Here is a 17,894-nt window from a genome sequence, read left to right on the forward strand (position 1 = left end):
ACTGTAGAGTAGAAAGGGGCATTAAAGGAAGTCCTTACTTTCCATGCTTCTGCATTTTATCCACATTGAAAAAAAAACTACATAATATACAGAATTTTTACTTCATAAACTAGTTATACAAAGTATACTGTTTCTTTACTTTTTTAAATAATACACCTCTACTCTCAGTTTATGTCTAGTAGGTGAGTGAAAACTACAGTTCAATCTGGGAGACTTTTCTCCTTGTCTGGGACATATGTGTTTCCTAGGAAAGTTACTCAGCTCTTACATCCAGGAAGGGTCTTCTGGTGATTAATCTCTACCAGTAACTTCATACTTACCCATTTATTGTCAAAGGTCCCTGGAAGGGCACAACTGGAAGTTAATTTAGGCCTTTAACAACACATTGAGAGCCTCTCTCTCCTTGAAGTGCCTCTGGAGATGAGACTAGTTTATTTCCTCATAGATCCCCTTATTATCCCTCTATTAAGTTCCTCTTAGCCACAGTGGCAGAATGGTGTAAGTGCAAGACATGGTAGAGTACACCAGTATCCCAGGTACTCCAGAGGCTGAAGCAGGAAGATCAAAAGCCCAAGACCAGCCTCTATAACTTAGCAAGATCTCAACTCAAAATTTTTAAAAAATTAAAGGCTGGAGATGTAACTCAGTGGTAGACTATTTACCTACTATGTGTGAGGCTCAGGTTCAATCCTTGGTATCACCAGAAATTTTAAAAAATGAAGTCAACAGAAAGTACATATACAGTCACATATTAGGCTTACCTTCTGACCCCATCAAATATTGCTCAACTGAGTTTGAGCAAATTTCAGAATTAGTAGCATAGTATAGAGACCCATACATAGTCAGCACTTATCTAATTCTGTTTCTTCAACTGTAAATGAGGCCAATTACCCCCACTCAGAGAGATGTGCAAGGAGTTGGTCTACGTTGCCCAGAGGAGAGTTTAATAAATGATGGCTGCTTCCTTTTCTCATTTTTAAAGAATTTAGTTCAAGTACCTCTTTCAGCAGCTTCTGACTGCATGAGAAAACAAGCTAGCAAAGGAGTAGCAAGGGAGTACAAAATCCCTGTTTGTTCAAAGAATACTCTCCTGCCTCATCCTGCAGACTTACAAGCCAATACATTTTATAGATCCCATTTATAACTAAAATCCACTGTCTTACCATTTAGTTTGTAAACATGGTAGTCTCTGATATTTCACCATCTGGGTTCCCAGCAGGGAGAAGGCAGATATTGATTATTGCTACCTCCTGCTCCCTGCTCCAATGCTTGGGAAAAAGGACAGGAATTGCCTCATTAACTCCCTCCTATCTTTTCAACAGCTCCTGGATATTCTGCCATCTTTGAACAGTCCCATTCACCAGGGAGCCATTTATCTCTAGGAAATGAAAACTTTATCCTTTTTAGTAAAAATGGAGATGTGTCTACTATCAATCATGGTATGCTTAAGCTGGAAAAATCATGCAACAATCATCTCCAGTCATTCTCAATGGGGTAGAGGCCTTCCCAATAATTGGAGAGTACCACCAAGAGTTTAGTGAATAGGGTCACAGATGTAAAATGTCCTTCCATTTAAAGCAGATATGTACACTGAAGAATGGTCTCTCATAGAATGTCTATAATGCTTCCTCCAACCATTTGGAGGATGAAGACTCTGAAGCTGTTATATGTCTAAATTGACAGAGCTGGTTGGGAAATTCAGGGTGTAGAACCTCATTTTTTTCTCTCCAAGATGCAAGTCTCTTCCAAGCTCCCCCATCATAACAATACGGGGTGTGAGGAGATTATAATATGGAAACTGGTTCAGAGAGAAGAAGGATGTTTATCTGCAAGTTCACATGTAAATGACATACATAAGGCAATAAATAATCCTTAAAACCCCACACTAAAGGCCAAGAAACACTGCAGTTTCCCAGGGAGAAGACAGGTTACTGAGTTTAATGCAAAATTAGAGTTCAGTGGACATACATGTTACTCTGGTTATGCCAGGTGTATGATCTGACACTGGATTAAGGCAGTATGAGAGCAGCTTAATTCCAGAATGATGATTTGAACATCTTATCAAACACTTCATTTCATAAACGGAGCCTAAAGTGATTTGAAGAGGTTGAGAACAATGGAGCTAGTAAAAGTGAGGCAGATGGAGATCATATAACGAATGACAATGATGAAGTGATAGAGATGTTTAGAACATATGTTATATCAAGGCTAAAATCAAGACATGCACAAACACAAGACAAGCAATGGGCCTACTTCAGGTATAATGGCTGAAAAGTTGATAAATTCATTTAGATTTGATTCCAAAAATGATAAAATAAGTTATAGTAATCTTTTTCAAGGTGAGTAGTTTTACATTCAATGATTCTTTCTGTAAACATTTATTCCTTTCCAATTTCATGCTGAGCATTGGAGTAGGCATGAAGGCAAACATAATAAATAAAACAGGATCAGTTTAGAGCCTGGTTACGTACTTGGCAAACCTGCTCCCACCACTGCCTGGGCACTCAGTTAGAATACATTTAGCTTCATGAGCAGTTAGATTCATCCACTGGCTGGCTTCTTGCCAATGGAAGGGGAGTGGAAATGCTGTATAGTCCTTCCACGAAACCCTTCCATGTGTCCTTGTATTCTCTTCCTCTTCCCCAGTTCGACAGGGACAAACTGGAAGCTATATGTTAAAGATATCAGAGCCACACGATGGAGAGAATCTGAGTTGAGCCTTTGTACTACACTCTGAGGGAGAGATGTCCATCTATCAGGAACATTCATTATGGACTATTTGTTATTGACAATCTCCTATTGTGATTGAACTTTTGCCTAGTTTTGGGTTTGTTAACAGCTGGTATTGCCCTAATATTGGTCCTTTTCATTAAGAAAAACACAGAATTGTGACAAAGAAAAACAAATTTTCAATTGATAACACGGTGTGGTGTAGATTATAATAAAGGTGTATATACTTCTCAGTGGTTAAAACTTTGGAAACACTTTTCTTTTTAGGGAGGATAAGTGGGCCATAAGAAAAATCTAAGATATTTATTTATTTATTTGCTTTCTTATCATTTTATCCTGTCTCTGTACTTTATAAAATAAATTTTAGGTAACCTGAGATGAAGCAATATTTGCTTTATCTTTATTATTATTTCTAGTAAAAATCCTCTGCTTCATTCTCTGTTTTTATGTCCTATTATCTTCAAGTCAGGTTACTCTAAGTTTCAGTGGTTTAGGGCAGAGGTCAGCAAATAAGGCCTATGGGATAAATCTGTTCCTCTTACCTTCCTGTTTTTGTAAATAAAATTTTATTGGAATAAAGCCACAACCATTTATTTATGTATCATCCAAGGCTGGTTTTTGTGCTACAATGGCAGAACTGAGCTTTTGTGGCAGAGACCATATGGCTTGCAAATCTTCAAATATTTACTATCTGATCCTTTACAGAGAAAGGTCTGTTGATCCCTGATTTAGGTCATTCCTAACCTAATTTCAACCCTAGCAGGGCACATGTCAATAGCCCTGAATCTTTCCATACCCCTTCACCCATATAACAGAACACTGAGATCCCTTTTATTTGTCACCATGCTGTTACACTTCTGCATACCTACATGGTCCCCAAAGTCAAGCTCATCACCAAATTCTGGTTTCTAACACCTCAAGTATGAGCCCTGGGCACCTTTGCAAATCCTATCTTAGGCCTTTTTAATCATTCCTTCATCCTAAAAGTCTAGATTTCTGCCTAGATTCCTCTCTTTGCTTTGATTGGGTACCTATGTTTCTGCTCAAGCCCCCTACCTTGCAATTTCAAGAGCAATAATGACAGCCTCTCATAGGACCTAACTGACTACAAGTCACAAAGTGCTCTCACATACATTATCTCATTTTATCCTTAGACAAAGGCTGAGAAGTGAGAAATCTTAGTCACTTTGTGTGTGTGTGTGTGTGTGTGTGTGTGGTGCTGGGGATTGAACCCAGGGCTTTGTGCATGTGTGGAAGGTACTCTACCAACTGAGCTATATCCCCAGCCCTCTTAGTCACTTTTATAGACTAAGAGACTAAGATCCTGAGACTGAAGCAATTTTCTCACTATCATTTAGGAATGGAGATGAAGCTGATGACAACTTTGATAAAGACAATAATAATTCAGATTTATTAAGAGGTGATTCTGTGTTCATGCTCTGCTAAAAGCTTTATTCACTGCAGTTTACTAATTCTTTATATAAATTTATAGGTAGGCCTTCATTGTATAGATGAAGTAACTGAGGATTATATACATTAAGTTCTTTGTCTAAGATCACACATAGTCCATGCATTGCAGAGGTAGGATTGATATTTTCCTGATTTCTATAGGAATATATAGCAGGATGATATTTGAAATACTCACCAAAGTTGTCTTTCAATCCCATGCCCCTCTTTTTATTTTTCTGTGCTTGAGCGTTTCTATTTCTTTGCCCATTTGGACAGTTAGACCATTAATCAACACTTACTGCCTCAGCACAGCATTGTTACAGAAGAAAGTATAGGAATATCTAGGTTCTAGAAACTCTTGATAAAGCTAGGAAAATATCCAATAAATAAGAGTTAAATGTACTATTCTCCATAAAAGGGTCTATTCTAGAGATGAGGGAAATATGGTAACTCTTAAGAGCAAGCAAAAAGGCAAAGACTTGCAGGTGTAGGTGGTAAGGCAGTCATGTTCCCTGGCTTTTAAGAGCTGATTTTTCAGGAAGAACTAATTGGGAACCCCCAGATAGCCTTGTGAAATGAAAGAGCATGGCAACCTTTGACTTTTCCTAGTCAGAAATCTGAGAATGTGACAAGATTCTGGATGGATTAAGTCCCGGATATTATGCTGTCTCAATGTGGCTTAGAAGTGACAAATGCACCCAAGATGGCAGTGAAATGGCTAAGGAAGGATTGTCAGTGGTGAAACAAGGGATGGCACAATGTCTCCATGCCTATGTGAGTGATCAAAGACACATCAGATGAGCACAAAGATAACTTGGTGAATGTTGGTGAGATGGATGATGCCACTCAGGAGAAAATACACTTCATTTTGTTTAATACCTCCTTTTATTAAACCAAACCCACTAAATGCAGATTTAGCACTGAAGAAAATGGGATGAACTGATCCTATGCTGGAATGAGGATTTGAAATAAATATTGGATTATTATAGATAATAGATAAAAATGAGATACTTCTTACACATCAGAGCATGTGGCCTGTGAGTCTTTCCCACCACAACCACTCACTGTGTTACCTGTAAAACTGGGGTTCTGGCTCTGAGTTCCTGAGACCCTCCTATTAAACTTCTTTCAGGAATGAAGCTTATACTTTGGTTATAGGCATGCTCTGACTATAGGGAAAAAATGTGCATCTTCACCAAAATAATCATTGTTTCTTTTGCCTTTTCAGCTACTTAGAGAAAGGGCAGGTAATCATCCATAAATTTGTAGTTCCAAAATATAACAGAACATGGCATAGGTCCAATAATTATCTCCTTTTTTTCTTAATATATGTAAGGTGTTAAGATATTCAGTAGTGTCAACCATATGAGATCACTGAAAACATGCCTAGTTTAAATTTGTTCTGGTTCTTCAAACATCAACATTCATTTTCCACACGAGTTGCATAAAAGCATCTATAATAATGAAGAGATTTAATGAGTGAGTGGGAGATGGTCATTAACAAAATCTAGGCACATTAAAATAATCTGAGTGAAGCCATTTTCTTATTAATTTTCATCATTATATGTCCTTATAACTTTTATGAACTATAAACTTAAATCCCTTTTTCTACTTTATCCTTATTAGAATTTTGTCACATTTTCCATTTTCTGGAATTGGTGATCTCTTTCTTTCCAGGCTCTGTAATTCACAATTGTCAGAAAACATCTACATTGCAAGTGTGTATTAGTTGAGACCAAAATTTACAGTGTCAGCATACCACAAAGCTGTTTCTTTTGTGTTTTCACTGAAATTGCTTGCTGGTCTTACTTTTTAATAAGGCCTTATTATATTATACATCACCATGCATATTTTATGGGCTGGATATTCCATAGATGTTCTTCACTTTGTTATTTTACTAAGCAGCACTGTACTTCACCTAAGTCCAGCTGAAATTAGGCAGGAAGGTGACCTTCTTAATGTACTCTTCTGTAGATACAATGCTCCTAGAACATGATGTGATTTGACTTTCCATTATAATCCTGATGAGGAGGGACTGATAAAAAGACAGATGTTCTGAGATCTAATTTTTAGAGGGATCGCTCCAAATATTCTTTTTTTTTCTTAATAGTCTTGCCAATCTCCCACTGTCTGCAACACTGAGTACTCCCTATTCCTGAGCACTCCCTATTAAAATCAAGGTAATTGTTTGACAAACCTGGAATAGGAGAAAAGCTATTTTTGTATAACAAAAATGGATTGTGTATATATGGGTCACATGAGATAAGACTCAGATTATAGAGCCCAATTATAGATGTGCCATTTGCTAAGGCTACCATGTAAGGATTTAATATGCCAGAGAGTCAGGCCTGCCACCTGAATGTATTTGGTTCTGCCTTTTAAAAATTGTCCTCCTTGGTCCTGGGCTCCACAAGTGTTTTACAACCCTCATTCTGGAATCCAGTGCTCCTCAGAATGTACTTTTGTCCACAAATGATTGCCAAATTGTTGTTTCTGTGAGAAATACCAAGAAGGCACTTCTCATTCTTCCACCTTGCTATTGTCATTAAGTTGCCACCCATTATTATTTCTCATTACAGTTACTTTCTTACTGGAAGAGCTCTACTGCTCCCTGGAAAAGCTCTTCAATTCAAGGATATTAGTATAGAAGGAGTGACATCTGGAAAACATGGGCAACTTTTTGCCTATAAATGGCCATAGCTATAGTACCACTCATCCATTAGATTAGCAGAGAAAGCAGAGGGAGAGAAAGCAGAGGGAGCGTTGGTTAGCATCCATATAACAAAGGATGGTAGAGGGGAGAATAGTCTGTAGTATGACCTTTGTATTTATTATGGAATATACAACTCTACTTCCACTGTGTTGGAAAGGTTAAGACTGAGTTGGTTATGTGCTTGGCTCTTCAATGTGACCTTCTGGTACTGGGGAAGGTGGAGGAAGGAAGACAGTATTAAAAAAGAGTCTGCTGCCAGGGTGATAAAAATGGGACTAGCTTCAGGGGGTGGGGCGTTGAGGAACATCCTTATGTTGTATGCAGAACTTTGTATACATGAGTTTTTCTGGGTGGAGGGTGGAGTCCATGGCGTTTATTAGATTCACAAAGTGATCTTTAATCCCAAAAGGCAAATGTACCCAGTCTAATGAAAGCCAGTACACTTATATTGCTGCCTTGCAGAACAAAAAAAATTGAGGTTTTGTGGTTCAGGACAGCCACTAAGACAATAGATTTTCCATATCTGCAGGTTGGAAAGTGAGTATTTATTAGGAAGGTTTGAGATTTCCAGGAACAAAGGAATAATCTATTTTACAACCCCTTTCCCATATAAACACCTGCCCTTCCATTCAGTATTGAGGGCTATTCTTTGCCATCATCACTGCATTCTTTAACCCATCTATCCACCCCCCACCAAACTTTTCTACCAAGTAGTATCCTCCTCATCAGCTCTGTACAATCACAAATATAGTGTAATAAATAAGAAGTCTCTTCCATGAGGGCAGGAATCATGCCTTATATATCTATTTACACATGCTTAGTATGCCTTACATGAGCTACATAGTTTTTGCTTAAAAACTGTTGATGTGCAATGAATTTAATTGAGTTGGCTAGCCAGGGGGTTTAAGGCATGATTCATAATGTTTCTATGAGCAATTATACTGTGTACTTTTAAACAATAAAATGTGGGAGATTGTTTTTAAGTTAATTTGTCTAATTGTGAAAAGCCAAAGAAAATTACCCTTAGATTCTTCTAAAGAAGGATATAGTGATTTGCAAAGAGCATGGATTCTTCAAAGATTTTTCTCCTCAACCACTACAAAGTATGAGTTAGAATTAACAACTTAGAGAACTATGAAATGAACGGAACTCATCTAATTTCAGTGCAGCAATTATAGCTCTTTTTGAGATTGCATAAAAAATGTGGTTACTATAGCAGTAAATTGGTCTCCAAGAAACTCTTTAATTTTCTAAAGAAAAAATAATAAATGTCTATAGTCAAACAACCAAATGATAAGGAAAATAATCCACAAAGAAATGTAAATGTATCTGGAAACAAAAAAAAAATGATCCATGAGAAAATACTGCATTGGAGAAAAAAGAACAAAACAAGACTAAACCACTTAGGCAAGCAAAGGGATGCCAATTTTTAAAGAGAGAATTTTACAGTGTTATTAAAATGATGAGTGTTTTTCTGAATTTCCTTAGTGGCTTAGGGAATGGGATACTTTATTAACCAGAAGGGGCATTTATCTTGTGTAAGATATAGACATTAAAACACATATTGGCTGAGGAGCCCAGTAAAAAGGGAATTATTTTACAAGAGCTAAAATTTTAGGTTACTACACATTATGGAAGACATATGACTACATTTATCAGAAAGCACAGGAAAGTTTTCTAATGTCTAAATATTTTCATTAATGAGAACAAAACACTATTTCAAATTTTTGTCTTAATGAGTTTGAAGGTATTGGTTAGCACTGTGACATTGTAATTAAATTTATTTGGTTAAAATAAAGTACCTCATTACTTTAGATTTGTTTGGTTAAAGTAAAGTACCTCATTACTTTTATAAAGATAAATTTATTGTTCTGAGATTAAAAGAGAACATGTTTTAGGATTACATGTTTATCATTTCTATAGTATCAAGCCTATGTCTATGTTTATCACTAGAAAAATTCTTTGAAAATTGCAGTTCTTCTGTGTTTTCAATGTGGAGGCTTGTCTGTTTTCAGGACAACTTTAGTTGAAGTCATTATTCATAGTAGCCTTGAATGTAAGTTCTCTGAAGGCTGAGATCTGTTTCATTGATGCTAGTATAACCAGTGCCTGGCTCTATGTCCTATATATAGAAGAACATAAAAATGTTTGATAAAGAAGTGAAATAAAATAAACGTTTTCTGAGGCATGGATTCATTAGTGGATATTAAGATTTATAGAATTTATAGGTGAAGGAAAACTTGGATGAACCCATATAAGTCCATAGTTTTCAAAGAGTATTCTTCAGAGCCATTTTATAATTTTTTTTTTTTTTATCAAGGACCTCCTATAATCCAGGTATTATCCTGGGTAACAGCAGGGAGCAACATGGACAAGGACTCTATTCTCATGGAATTTAAAATTTGGGTCATGCTCTTCGTCCCTACTCTGTTCTTAGTTACTCTCCTTGGCAATATGTAAATCAATGGATGTGTAATTGATGTGATTCTGCAATCTGTATATGGGCTAAAAATGGGAGTTCATAACCCACTTGAAGCAAAGTGTGAAAGATGATATATCAAGAACTATGTAATGTTTTGAACAACCAACAATAAAAAAAAATAAAAAAAAATAAATAAAATATAAAAAAGTGTTGGGGATGTAAAAAAAAATAAAATTTGGGTCAATTGATTCTATAACATCAAGCTATATTCTTCATTTAAACTGTGTCTTTGTCATATATCCATGAGATATCTGCAAAGAAACACTCATATTACATTCTAAAATGAGCTACAATTAATTGGATCCCCCAAAACTTTCTAAGAGGAGGCATGATGTGCTCTGCTAATTCCATCCACCACCCTCTATCTCATATCCTCTACTTCCTCAGTCTTTACAAACAAGACTAGGAAAGAATGTGAGACAGAATCATGGGGTTGGCAAAATGGCTGTGACCTGGTGAAACTTTACTTTTTGTTTTCTGTGAAAAGGACAATTAGGTACCTTGAGTAGCTGGTCTTGCAAATACCTTAGCCAGGAGATTTGATCAGGAAAACTAACAGTAAGACAGGAAAAGATCTGAAGACAGACCTCCAATTGATGGTCCTATGCAGTGGGGTGGCTTCTCCAAGTGGCTATGCTTTATATCACAAAAAATTCATATTTGAAATTCATAAGATAGCCAACATGTAGGTACCAGCAACATGAAGGGAGTCAGCAGCCAGTGTTAATTTGAGGAGCAACACAGTCTACCAAGAGAGGGCCCTAACAGAAAATAGTTTCTCTGATTTCCCCACTCAACTTCCACCATTGAGGAGCTGGTCCTTGAGAAGAGAAAGACATTTTTTTGTCCTGTAGTATCTCATTGTCTTAGTCAGGTTTCTGTCACTGTGATGATACTTTTGAGGGGGGACTTTAAAAGGAAAGATTTATTTTGGCTCATGATTTCAGAGGTTTCAGTCCATGGGTGCCTGGCCCCATTGCTTTGGACTTGGGGTGGCACAGTATATCATGACAGGAGCACATGGTAGAGAGGATCCTTGTAGTCAGGAAGCAAAGAGAGAGGAATAGGCAAGAAAAAATTATCTTCAAAGGCATGTCTCCAGTGACCTAACTTCCTTCCCCTAGGTCTGACCTTCTAATAGTGCCATAGGCAGAGGACAAAAAATTTAGTATGAGCATTTGGGGGGCATTTAAAATGTAAACTGTAACATTTATGATGTTCAAATAGGAGGTGGTGAAGGAAAATTTAGCAGATTTAACTCCCACCCCCACTCTGCAGTCATTGGGTTGAATCTGACTTGTAGAGAAAGGAGGGGATAAAAATTAAATGGCATAAAGTTGGAGTTTCAAACTGGACTTTAGCAAGTGAAAGAATATATAGGTTCTGCGTTAGATGGTGTCAGTGTACAGGAAAGAAGAATATAATAGTTCCTTACTAAAGGCAATGGAGGAGAAAAATAGACTCATTTCAAATTTCTGTCTTTCACTGAGTTGAAATTTCTCAATAAGTGCACAGGTGGATGTACAGAAGGGTGGACTGTTAGATATAGAAAATGAAGCAAAGGAAAACTGAGGATGGCTTTCAGCTTCCTGTCCTAGATTATGGTTCTACTGGCAAATTCATACTGGGATGGGTGGAATAGTGTGATAATAGATAGCAAAAGTGAATTTAGGTCCCTTGAAGAAGATTGCCTCTTGGTCATCATGGAATCCTTTGAGCCTTGTCAACTATTTGTTTTTACTGGTGTCTTGAGGTGAGGAAGGTGGTATTTTAGGTTGCTGTGACAAAAATACCTGGCAAGAATTATTGAGAGAAGGAAAAGTTTATCTTGATCTCATGGTCTCAGAAGTTCAGTTCATGGTTGGTTGACTCTGAGTTGATACACAGCATCATGTTGGAAGGGCATGGAGAAAGAAAGCTACTCTTCTCTAAGTGGCCATGGAGCAGAGAGAAGGAGAAGGGGACACAGGGAAGATAAACCATTCCAGGGCATGCTCTAAGTTTCCCACCTCTTCCAGCCATGCCCCACCTGCCTACAGTTACAACCCAGTGAGTCCTTTCCAACTAACATGGACTGATTAAGTTACAGCTTTCACATTTCAATCATTAACAGTTTTGCATGTTAACACAGGAGCTTTTGGGGGGTACCTCATATCTAAACCACAACAAGTGGACAAATGGGTAGGGATTTTATGGCTTCATGAATGATAAAAAAGCATATTTTCTTGTTCTTTGCACCTTGGAATATCAAGACCAAGCACAAGGGAAAAACCCTTCAAACTTGGAGAAAGAATAAGGAAAGAACAAAAAATTATTCATTGGATCAATATATCTCATGCTTCTACCAGTTAAAGACTTTGTGTGGGTTAAGAAGTTATTCTTGTTTCTTTTTGTCATTCCTTGGCTTTTGTTTCTGTTGGCATAGGAAATTGTAAGCCTCAGCTGCCCTGAGTTTATTCCATTCTCTCTAGTTCTGGTCGGGTCATTTTCTTACAATTCTCCCCAGTGACCTGACTTTTCATCAGGGAGAACAAAGAAAAGAAAGGAGATAGGAACAAGAGGCTATGCTTCCAAAGCTACTACTGAGGAAAAAAGCCACGTTTGTGTGATTTTCCTCACCAGGGTCCCCTCACCTACTAACTCTCCTTTTTTGCTATTAATATCTTATACAATATCACAAGGGTCTCCATATGTCTTTGTTATTAGAAGAACACTTCTCAAACAGAACTTTCAGGGCATGGCTATAAAAGAATATGGAAAGCATGCATGTTCTCAATTTCAGTCCATTTAAAACACCACCATCACTTTATCAAACATTTGGAAATTGTACAATAATCAAAACTTCATTATGAGAGAAATTCTCTATATATATTATTTGGGGTTTTGGTCTTCATTAGGCTTAACCAAAGAAAATACAATATAATTAGATTATTCTCTAAGTGTTGGCATTTTTTTTTCTAGAGGTCCTGATAGTATTTTATATTTTGTAGGGCACAGAGTCTCTTCTCAATTCTGCTATTATAGGGAGAAAGCATCCTTAGATGATATGTAAATGAATGGGTGAAACTATATTTATGAATTCTGAAACTTGAACTTCAAATGATTTATGTGTCACAAAATATCATTCTTATATTTTTTCTTACTTTTAAAAATGGTAAAAGCTGTTCTTGGCTCACAGGCTTTGAAAAAACTTGTGGCAGGCTGGATTTGGACTTGAGCTACTTGCCATCCCCTCTTTTAATTGGTTCATTTATTCCATTACATATAAAGTCCTATAGGGAATGCTTTGTTTTCAGAGATGCCATTTTCTTTCACAATGTGTTAAACCAGAAGGAAAAGAAAAATTCTTGAAGAAAAAAAAAAGAAAACATCTTTCTAAGTGCCCCAGGTAAGATTGCTAGGAAATGATCACACTTTTAGATAGCTTTTCTGCATCCTGTCCTGCAGCAGGCAATTCAGTCACAGCAAACCCAAACTCAGATATATTATTTCTTCTATCATTCTCCTAGCACAGAAATCAATAGGACTGATCACAGAGGTGTGTGCCTAGGGAAAAACAAAATGTGACTTCTGCCATTAGGCCCAAACATGGCACTTCAGGATGCAAGCCAACAAAAGGCTCAGAGCCTGCCTGGATGAGGAGTGTCCCTGCTGACACCCACATACCTCTCAAGATGGAAGTGACCCTAAATAGTCACACTACAACTCCTTCCCAAAGGCTCTCAAATCCAAAATCTTTTCCTGTTCTTGTATTTCCAGTCTTCAGAAATTGGAACGATTCCCAAGTCTTATTCCTGATGCAAGGTGAATATAACTTAAGTCCCAGTGCTTTTTCCTATGTGATAGCATCCTTTGGAGATCTGGATACCCTTTGAGTATAGGCACAAACTTTCAAGCCAACTGAGAAGGTTCCATTATATCAGGTCCTGACTAGAGTGACTATCTTACTCCCTTTGGGTTGCTTATAAAAAGTACCCTAGACTGGGTAACTTATAAATAATATAAATTTATTTCTCATATTTCAGGAAGCTAGGAAGTCCCAGATCAAGTCACCAGCACATTCAGAGTGGGCGAAGGCCAAGTATGCTTGATCATCCATGACTACTTTGTGAAGTAGAAACTATCCTGAGTTTGGGCAAGAAAATTTCTGCAGAACACCCTAAAAATACTCCACTTAACGTTTTTCCCAAAGTACAGAGGTACTTTTTGCTATGAGTGAGCATACATATTAGATCATAAATATTCAGTTTCAAGTGTTCTGATAGCTTTAGCTTCCACTCTAATCTTGCTTGAAAAGATCAGTTTATAAAAGACAAATGCCACACCTTCTTATACCTCAACACCCCCGTAGCATAAGTAGATCTGTTCATATGATAGGACCATCTTCATTGGAAAATTTATAGACTTCTCTTGCTCTAAATTCACTGACAAAGTGCAACTCCAGTGAGGTTTTAAAGGAATTTTTTGCTAATATTTTTAAATCACTCAAAACACATTTTTGGTGCCCAATTAAGAATACCACATAACAAACTACTTATATCCACAATAAAACTGAACTAATAAACCAAACACATTTCTTTACCTTTTGTAGCTTTGACCTAATTATCCTAATTATTCTTTTGCCTCAGCTGATAATCTCAAAATTCAGTAATGAATCAGTCAAGTATGAAAAATCAGTGAACTGTATGTGTATGTTTGTGTATCCATGGAATTATGTATATAAAATTACTCATCATCATTTAATGCTGAATTTAGGCATTGCATGTTGATCTCCCTGATTATGAAAAAAAATCAACGTGTTAGTAATTCTGGAAGAAAAATATGCAACCTTTGGATGTAGAAATCGAAATAGGAGTAATAAAAATTTGAGCAGAAACATGCGGATCCTCAATGTTAAGAGAGTGGACAATTAAGCATTCTGTGCTAATGGAGCATGTGTTTTTATATTAGTATCACCAGCATTTTTAATAAAGTGCATATGTAATCTGGTGTTTCTGATATAAATAAGTCCATAGGAATCTCTTGCATTTCCAAATGAGGCCTCAGAGCTGTGTAGCAGCCTTCATGACAGGATGAAGTAAATGAGTCACCTACCTGACCAGGTCAATGACCCGCTCCCTGGGTGCAGCACTGACTGGCTCATCATTAATCATTACAATCTGATCTCCTGGGATCAGTTTGCCTTCTGAGGGGCCACCTGAAAACACACAAGAGTAAAGTCCAGTTGAGAAGAACATTGGCAAGCCATCCAAAATCCCCTCTATCCATTATGATTCACTGTGAGCAGGTGGCGACATCAGCCAAGACAAAACCCAATCACACCTGGGTGTTCTTTGGATAAGTCTGAGATCATAAGCTACATCCTGACCAATTAAATCAGAAACTTTTGCAGTGAGACTCATGCATCCACATTTTCTAAAAACTTCATGGGCCAGATGGAGACTTAGGTTCCCAGCACTTCGCACACTTTAATATGCTTATGAATGACTTGTGGATCATGTTACCGTACAAGGGTGCAGGATGAGATCATGCATTTCTCCCAGGTTCTCAGCAGCTGTTAATGCTGCTGGTCAAAAGGCTTATGAGTATCAAGGTTTTTAGAAGAAGGTAGTTTCCCAACAGGTAGCCAAATAGCTGTGTTGCCTGCAGCCAAAGCTGCCAACAACCTGGGCACAACTGGATTTAAACAACATTGTATTTATTTGCTCATTTTGAGTAGGGAGATAGCACTTTGTGGGAAATCACAAGGCATCTCAATCATAGGGTGTTAGAAAGGACTTATTAGAAGATTTGACTTTGTGTTAGGTGCTGTTGGGGCAGGTTCAAGGAAGTGGGGTGCTGTCCTTGGATCAGCAGCTAATGGAAAGCAGAAGTGATTCTGTGATGAACATCTTAATAATTGCCTGCCAGGTAAGATGAAGGAAGCAGAACTAGGTTATGATTGATTAACAACAGTCATTCATATCAGCTGACAGAGGGTCATAGTTGGTCATGCTTGTGGTTTGGACTGTGCTTGGATGTTTGTGTCTGTACTCACATATCAGTACAAGGAGTCTTGTTTTTGTCTTGGTTCATCAGAGCCAGAATGGCCCTGTCTGGTGATATTTGGTGACACTGTTCATGTTCAACAGAATAAGCCAGGCCCAGCTATGAGGGCCTCTGAGAGCTTCTGGAAGTCAGAGGCTGTTTTTCTTTCAGTTAGGTTTCCAATGAGGGAGTAGGAAATTAATGTGGGTTGATTTGTTGTGTAGCTGGCAATGAGCTGTTTTGCCTGATACCTCACTGAATATTATGATTTCTTCCATACAGTGAGACAACCGAGTTTCACATATGTAGAAAAAAACGGCATGAAGGTAGGACTGGATCTCAGTTTGCGTCTGTAGAATTCTGTCAAAATGGTCAATGTCACTTTTGAACTTGTCCTCACAATTCAAAACCTGGTAACTGCCATGTCTCTTAACAGGCAAATTAAAAGCCACATCTGTGTGAAGCACAATCTGTATTTAAATAAAAACCCAAAACAATTATTTGGATTATTCTCACATGTCTAGATAGATGCAATTACCTTCCAAATATTGATATAGTACTATGTGGCACTATTATTTGAATTCTCTTTACAAAAGTCTGGCACTGGGTGACAGGGAGCCGAAATGTTATCTTTCAAATAATATCACCATTACTTTGTTCAGTAATTGAAATGAACACTTCATGCCCAGAACAAAGAACTGAAGCCATTCAGTTGTTCTCTACCCACACAGGCACTTGACATATGTGTTACTCAAACTGTACTATAAATTTGTCTTTCTGGGGAGTAAGAAAGTAGAGAAACCTTAATATGTACCCATATCAGTGATAGAAAATATTCATTTCACAGATCTGGGAATTGAGTTCCAGTATTTGCAAACATATGGAATCTAGAGAAATCACTTGACAAACTTATTGTAACTATTGGACTGTGTGCAAACAGTCACACTAATTCAGTAAAAAAAAATGGGTAGAAATCAAATGCAGATAAAATACAGAAAAGTTTTCAAAATAACTGGTGGTCAAAAGGATGTTTGAAGGATGGATATTAATTAGTCTTATGAGAAAACATTCATCAATAGGACATAATCTTACATTTGACCCATACATATTGAACCAATAGAAATATTCTTATTTAATCAAGCAACTTGAATCAAGAATTCTGGTGAAATAACACACAGTCCTTTCCAATATATAAAACAGTGGCACTCTTCAGATAATTGTCTCATCCTTTTTACTCTGAAGACTGGGCTTTCAGGTATAGAAATTCTGGTCACTGCACAGAAAACACTTGGGACTGTAGTAGAGCCATTTTTGTGATAGGCAGAGCTTATTTGACCAACATTTTCACTCATACAAATGACTGGAAGTAGTATTCTTTGACCTCAGTTTTCACTTTTTTTCTACTCTTTTCAAAACTGTCTAATAGTTGACGTTAGTGAAGGTAAGGAGAGTTGAGGGAAAGGGAGAGAAGAGGTTGAGGGAAAAGTGAGACAATACAAAAAAAGTGAAAAACAAAATTATAATCTCCACAGCTCCTGGGAGGACTCAAACTTCAGAGAATCTCATTACCAACAATGTTAAACTATCTCAATAGTATAAAATTGCATGTCAAATACGAGCCCTCTTAGAAAAAACTATGTGTGCACATATACATACACACACATGTTAAATATATAATGGATAATATATTTGTGTTTTTGTGTTTACAGAATTATGCCTATTATACATATTCTCTATGTCTATGTGAATAGCAGTTATGTCTTGGTAGCAGGAATTGACATTTTTTTACTCTCACTTATATACTATTTACATTGTTTTTCTTTTTTTTTTACAAAGCCCATATATTATTTTATTATAATAAAAAGCAATAAATCTACTTTAAGAATAAAATTCTCAGTTTATCAAGCTCAAGTGTTAAGCAATACTTAACAGCACAAGTCAGAAGGGGTTGATTGTATTTGTGGTGCATGCCTGGGGAATATTATGTCAAAATATTAAAAAGTTAAAATTTAATCAAATTCTAAAATCTATACCAGCTCGCTAGTTGACTTGAGTTTCTCATAATTGACAGACTCAACTGGCCAAATAGTTGAGAGTTCAGTAATAATAATGATGATGATGATAATGATAATAATAACAATAATAATAATAATACAGTTATGGAATAAGTATGTCCTTAGCACTCTTCTAACTTATTGCATCCTCTCTATAGCTCTGTAAGTTACATACTACTGTGGTCCCCATAATACAGATGATATAGAGAAGTTACATCAAACTGAAAAGCAGGGAATTACCATGGAAGATAAAAAGTCTAATAAGGGGTAGAGGCCAGAGTCAAACTTGGGCAATTTAATATCAGAATCTGTACACATAAGTGTACTTTACTATTGAATTCTGTTACAATTTGCAAAATTCTGGAGAACAATGACAGAGAATTTTCTTTTGTCTGAAAATAAAACCCAATTTAAGTCCATTACAATAAGTACATAAATA

At 36.9% G+C, this 17,894-nt stretch overlaps 1 protein-coding gene across 6 annotated transcripts in view; it reads right to left on the minus strand.

Moving 5' to 3' along the window:
* Frmpd4 (FERM and PDZ domain containing 4) overlaps nt 1-17,894 on the minus strand; it is an 810,201-nt gene that overhangs the window by 85,123 nt on the left and 707,184 nt on the right. For all 6 annotated transcript variants that reach the window (XM_058572590.1, XM_058572588.1, XM_058572587.1 and 3 more), the window contains one exon: nt 14,469-14,571. In XM_058572590.1, the coding sequence (XP_058428573.1) occupies nt 14,469-14,571 (103 nt within the window). The remainder of the gene's footprint in view (nt 1-14,468; nt 14,572-17,894) is intronic.

Source organism: Marmota monax, unplaced genomic scaffold (genome assembly GCF_021218885.2).
Source record: "Marmota monax isolate L192 unplaced genomic scaffold, Marmota_monax_Labrador192_F-V1.1 WCK01_AAM20220418_F8-fsc00089, whole genome shotgun sequence".
Classification (NCBI taxonomy): Eukaryota; Metazoa; Chordata; class Mammalia; order Rodentia; family Sciuridae; genus Marmota; species Marmota monax.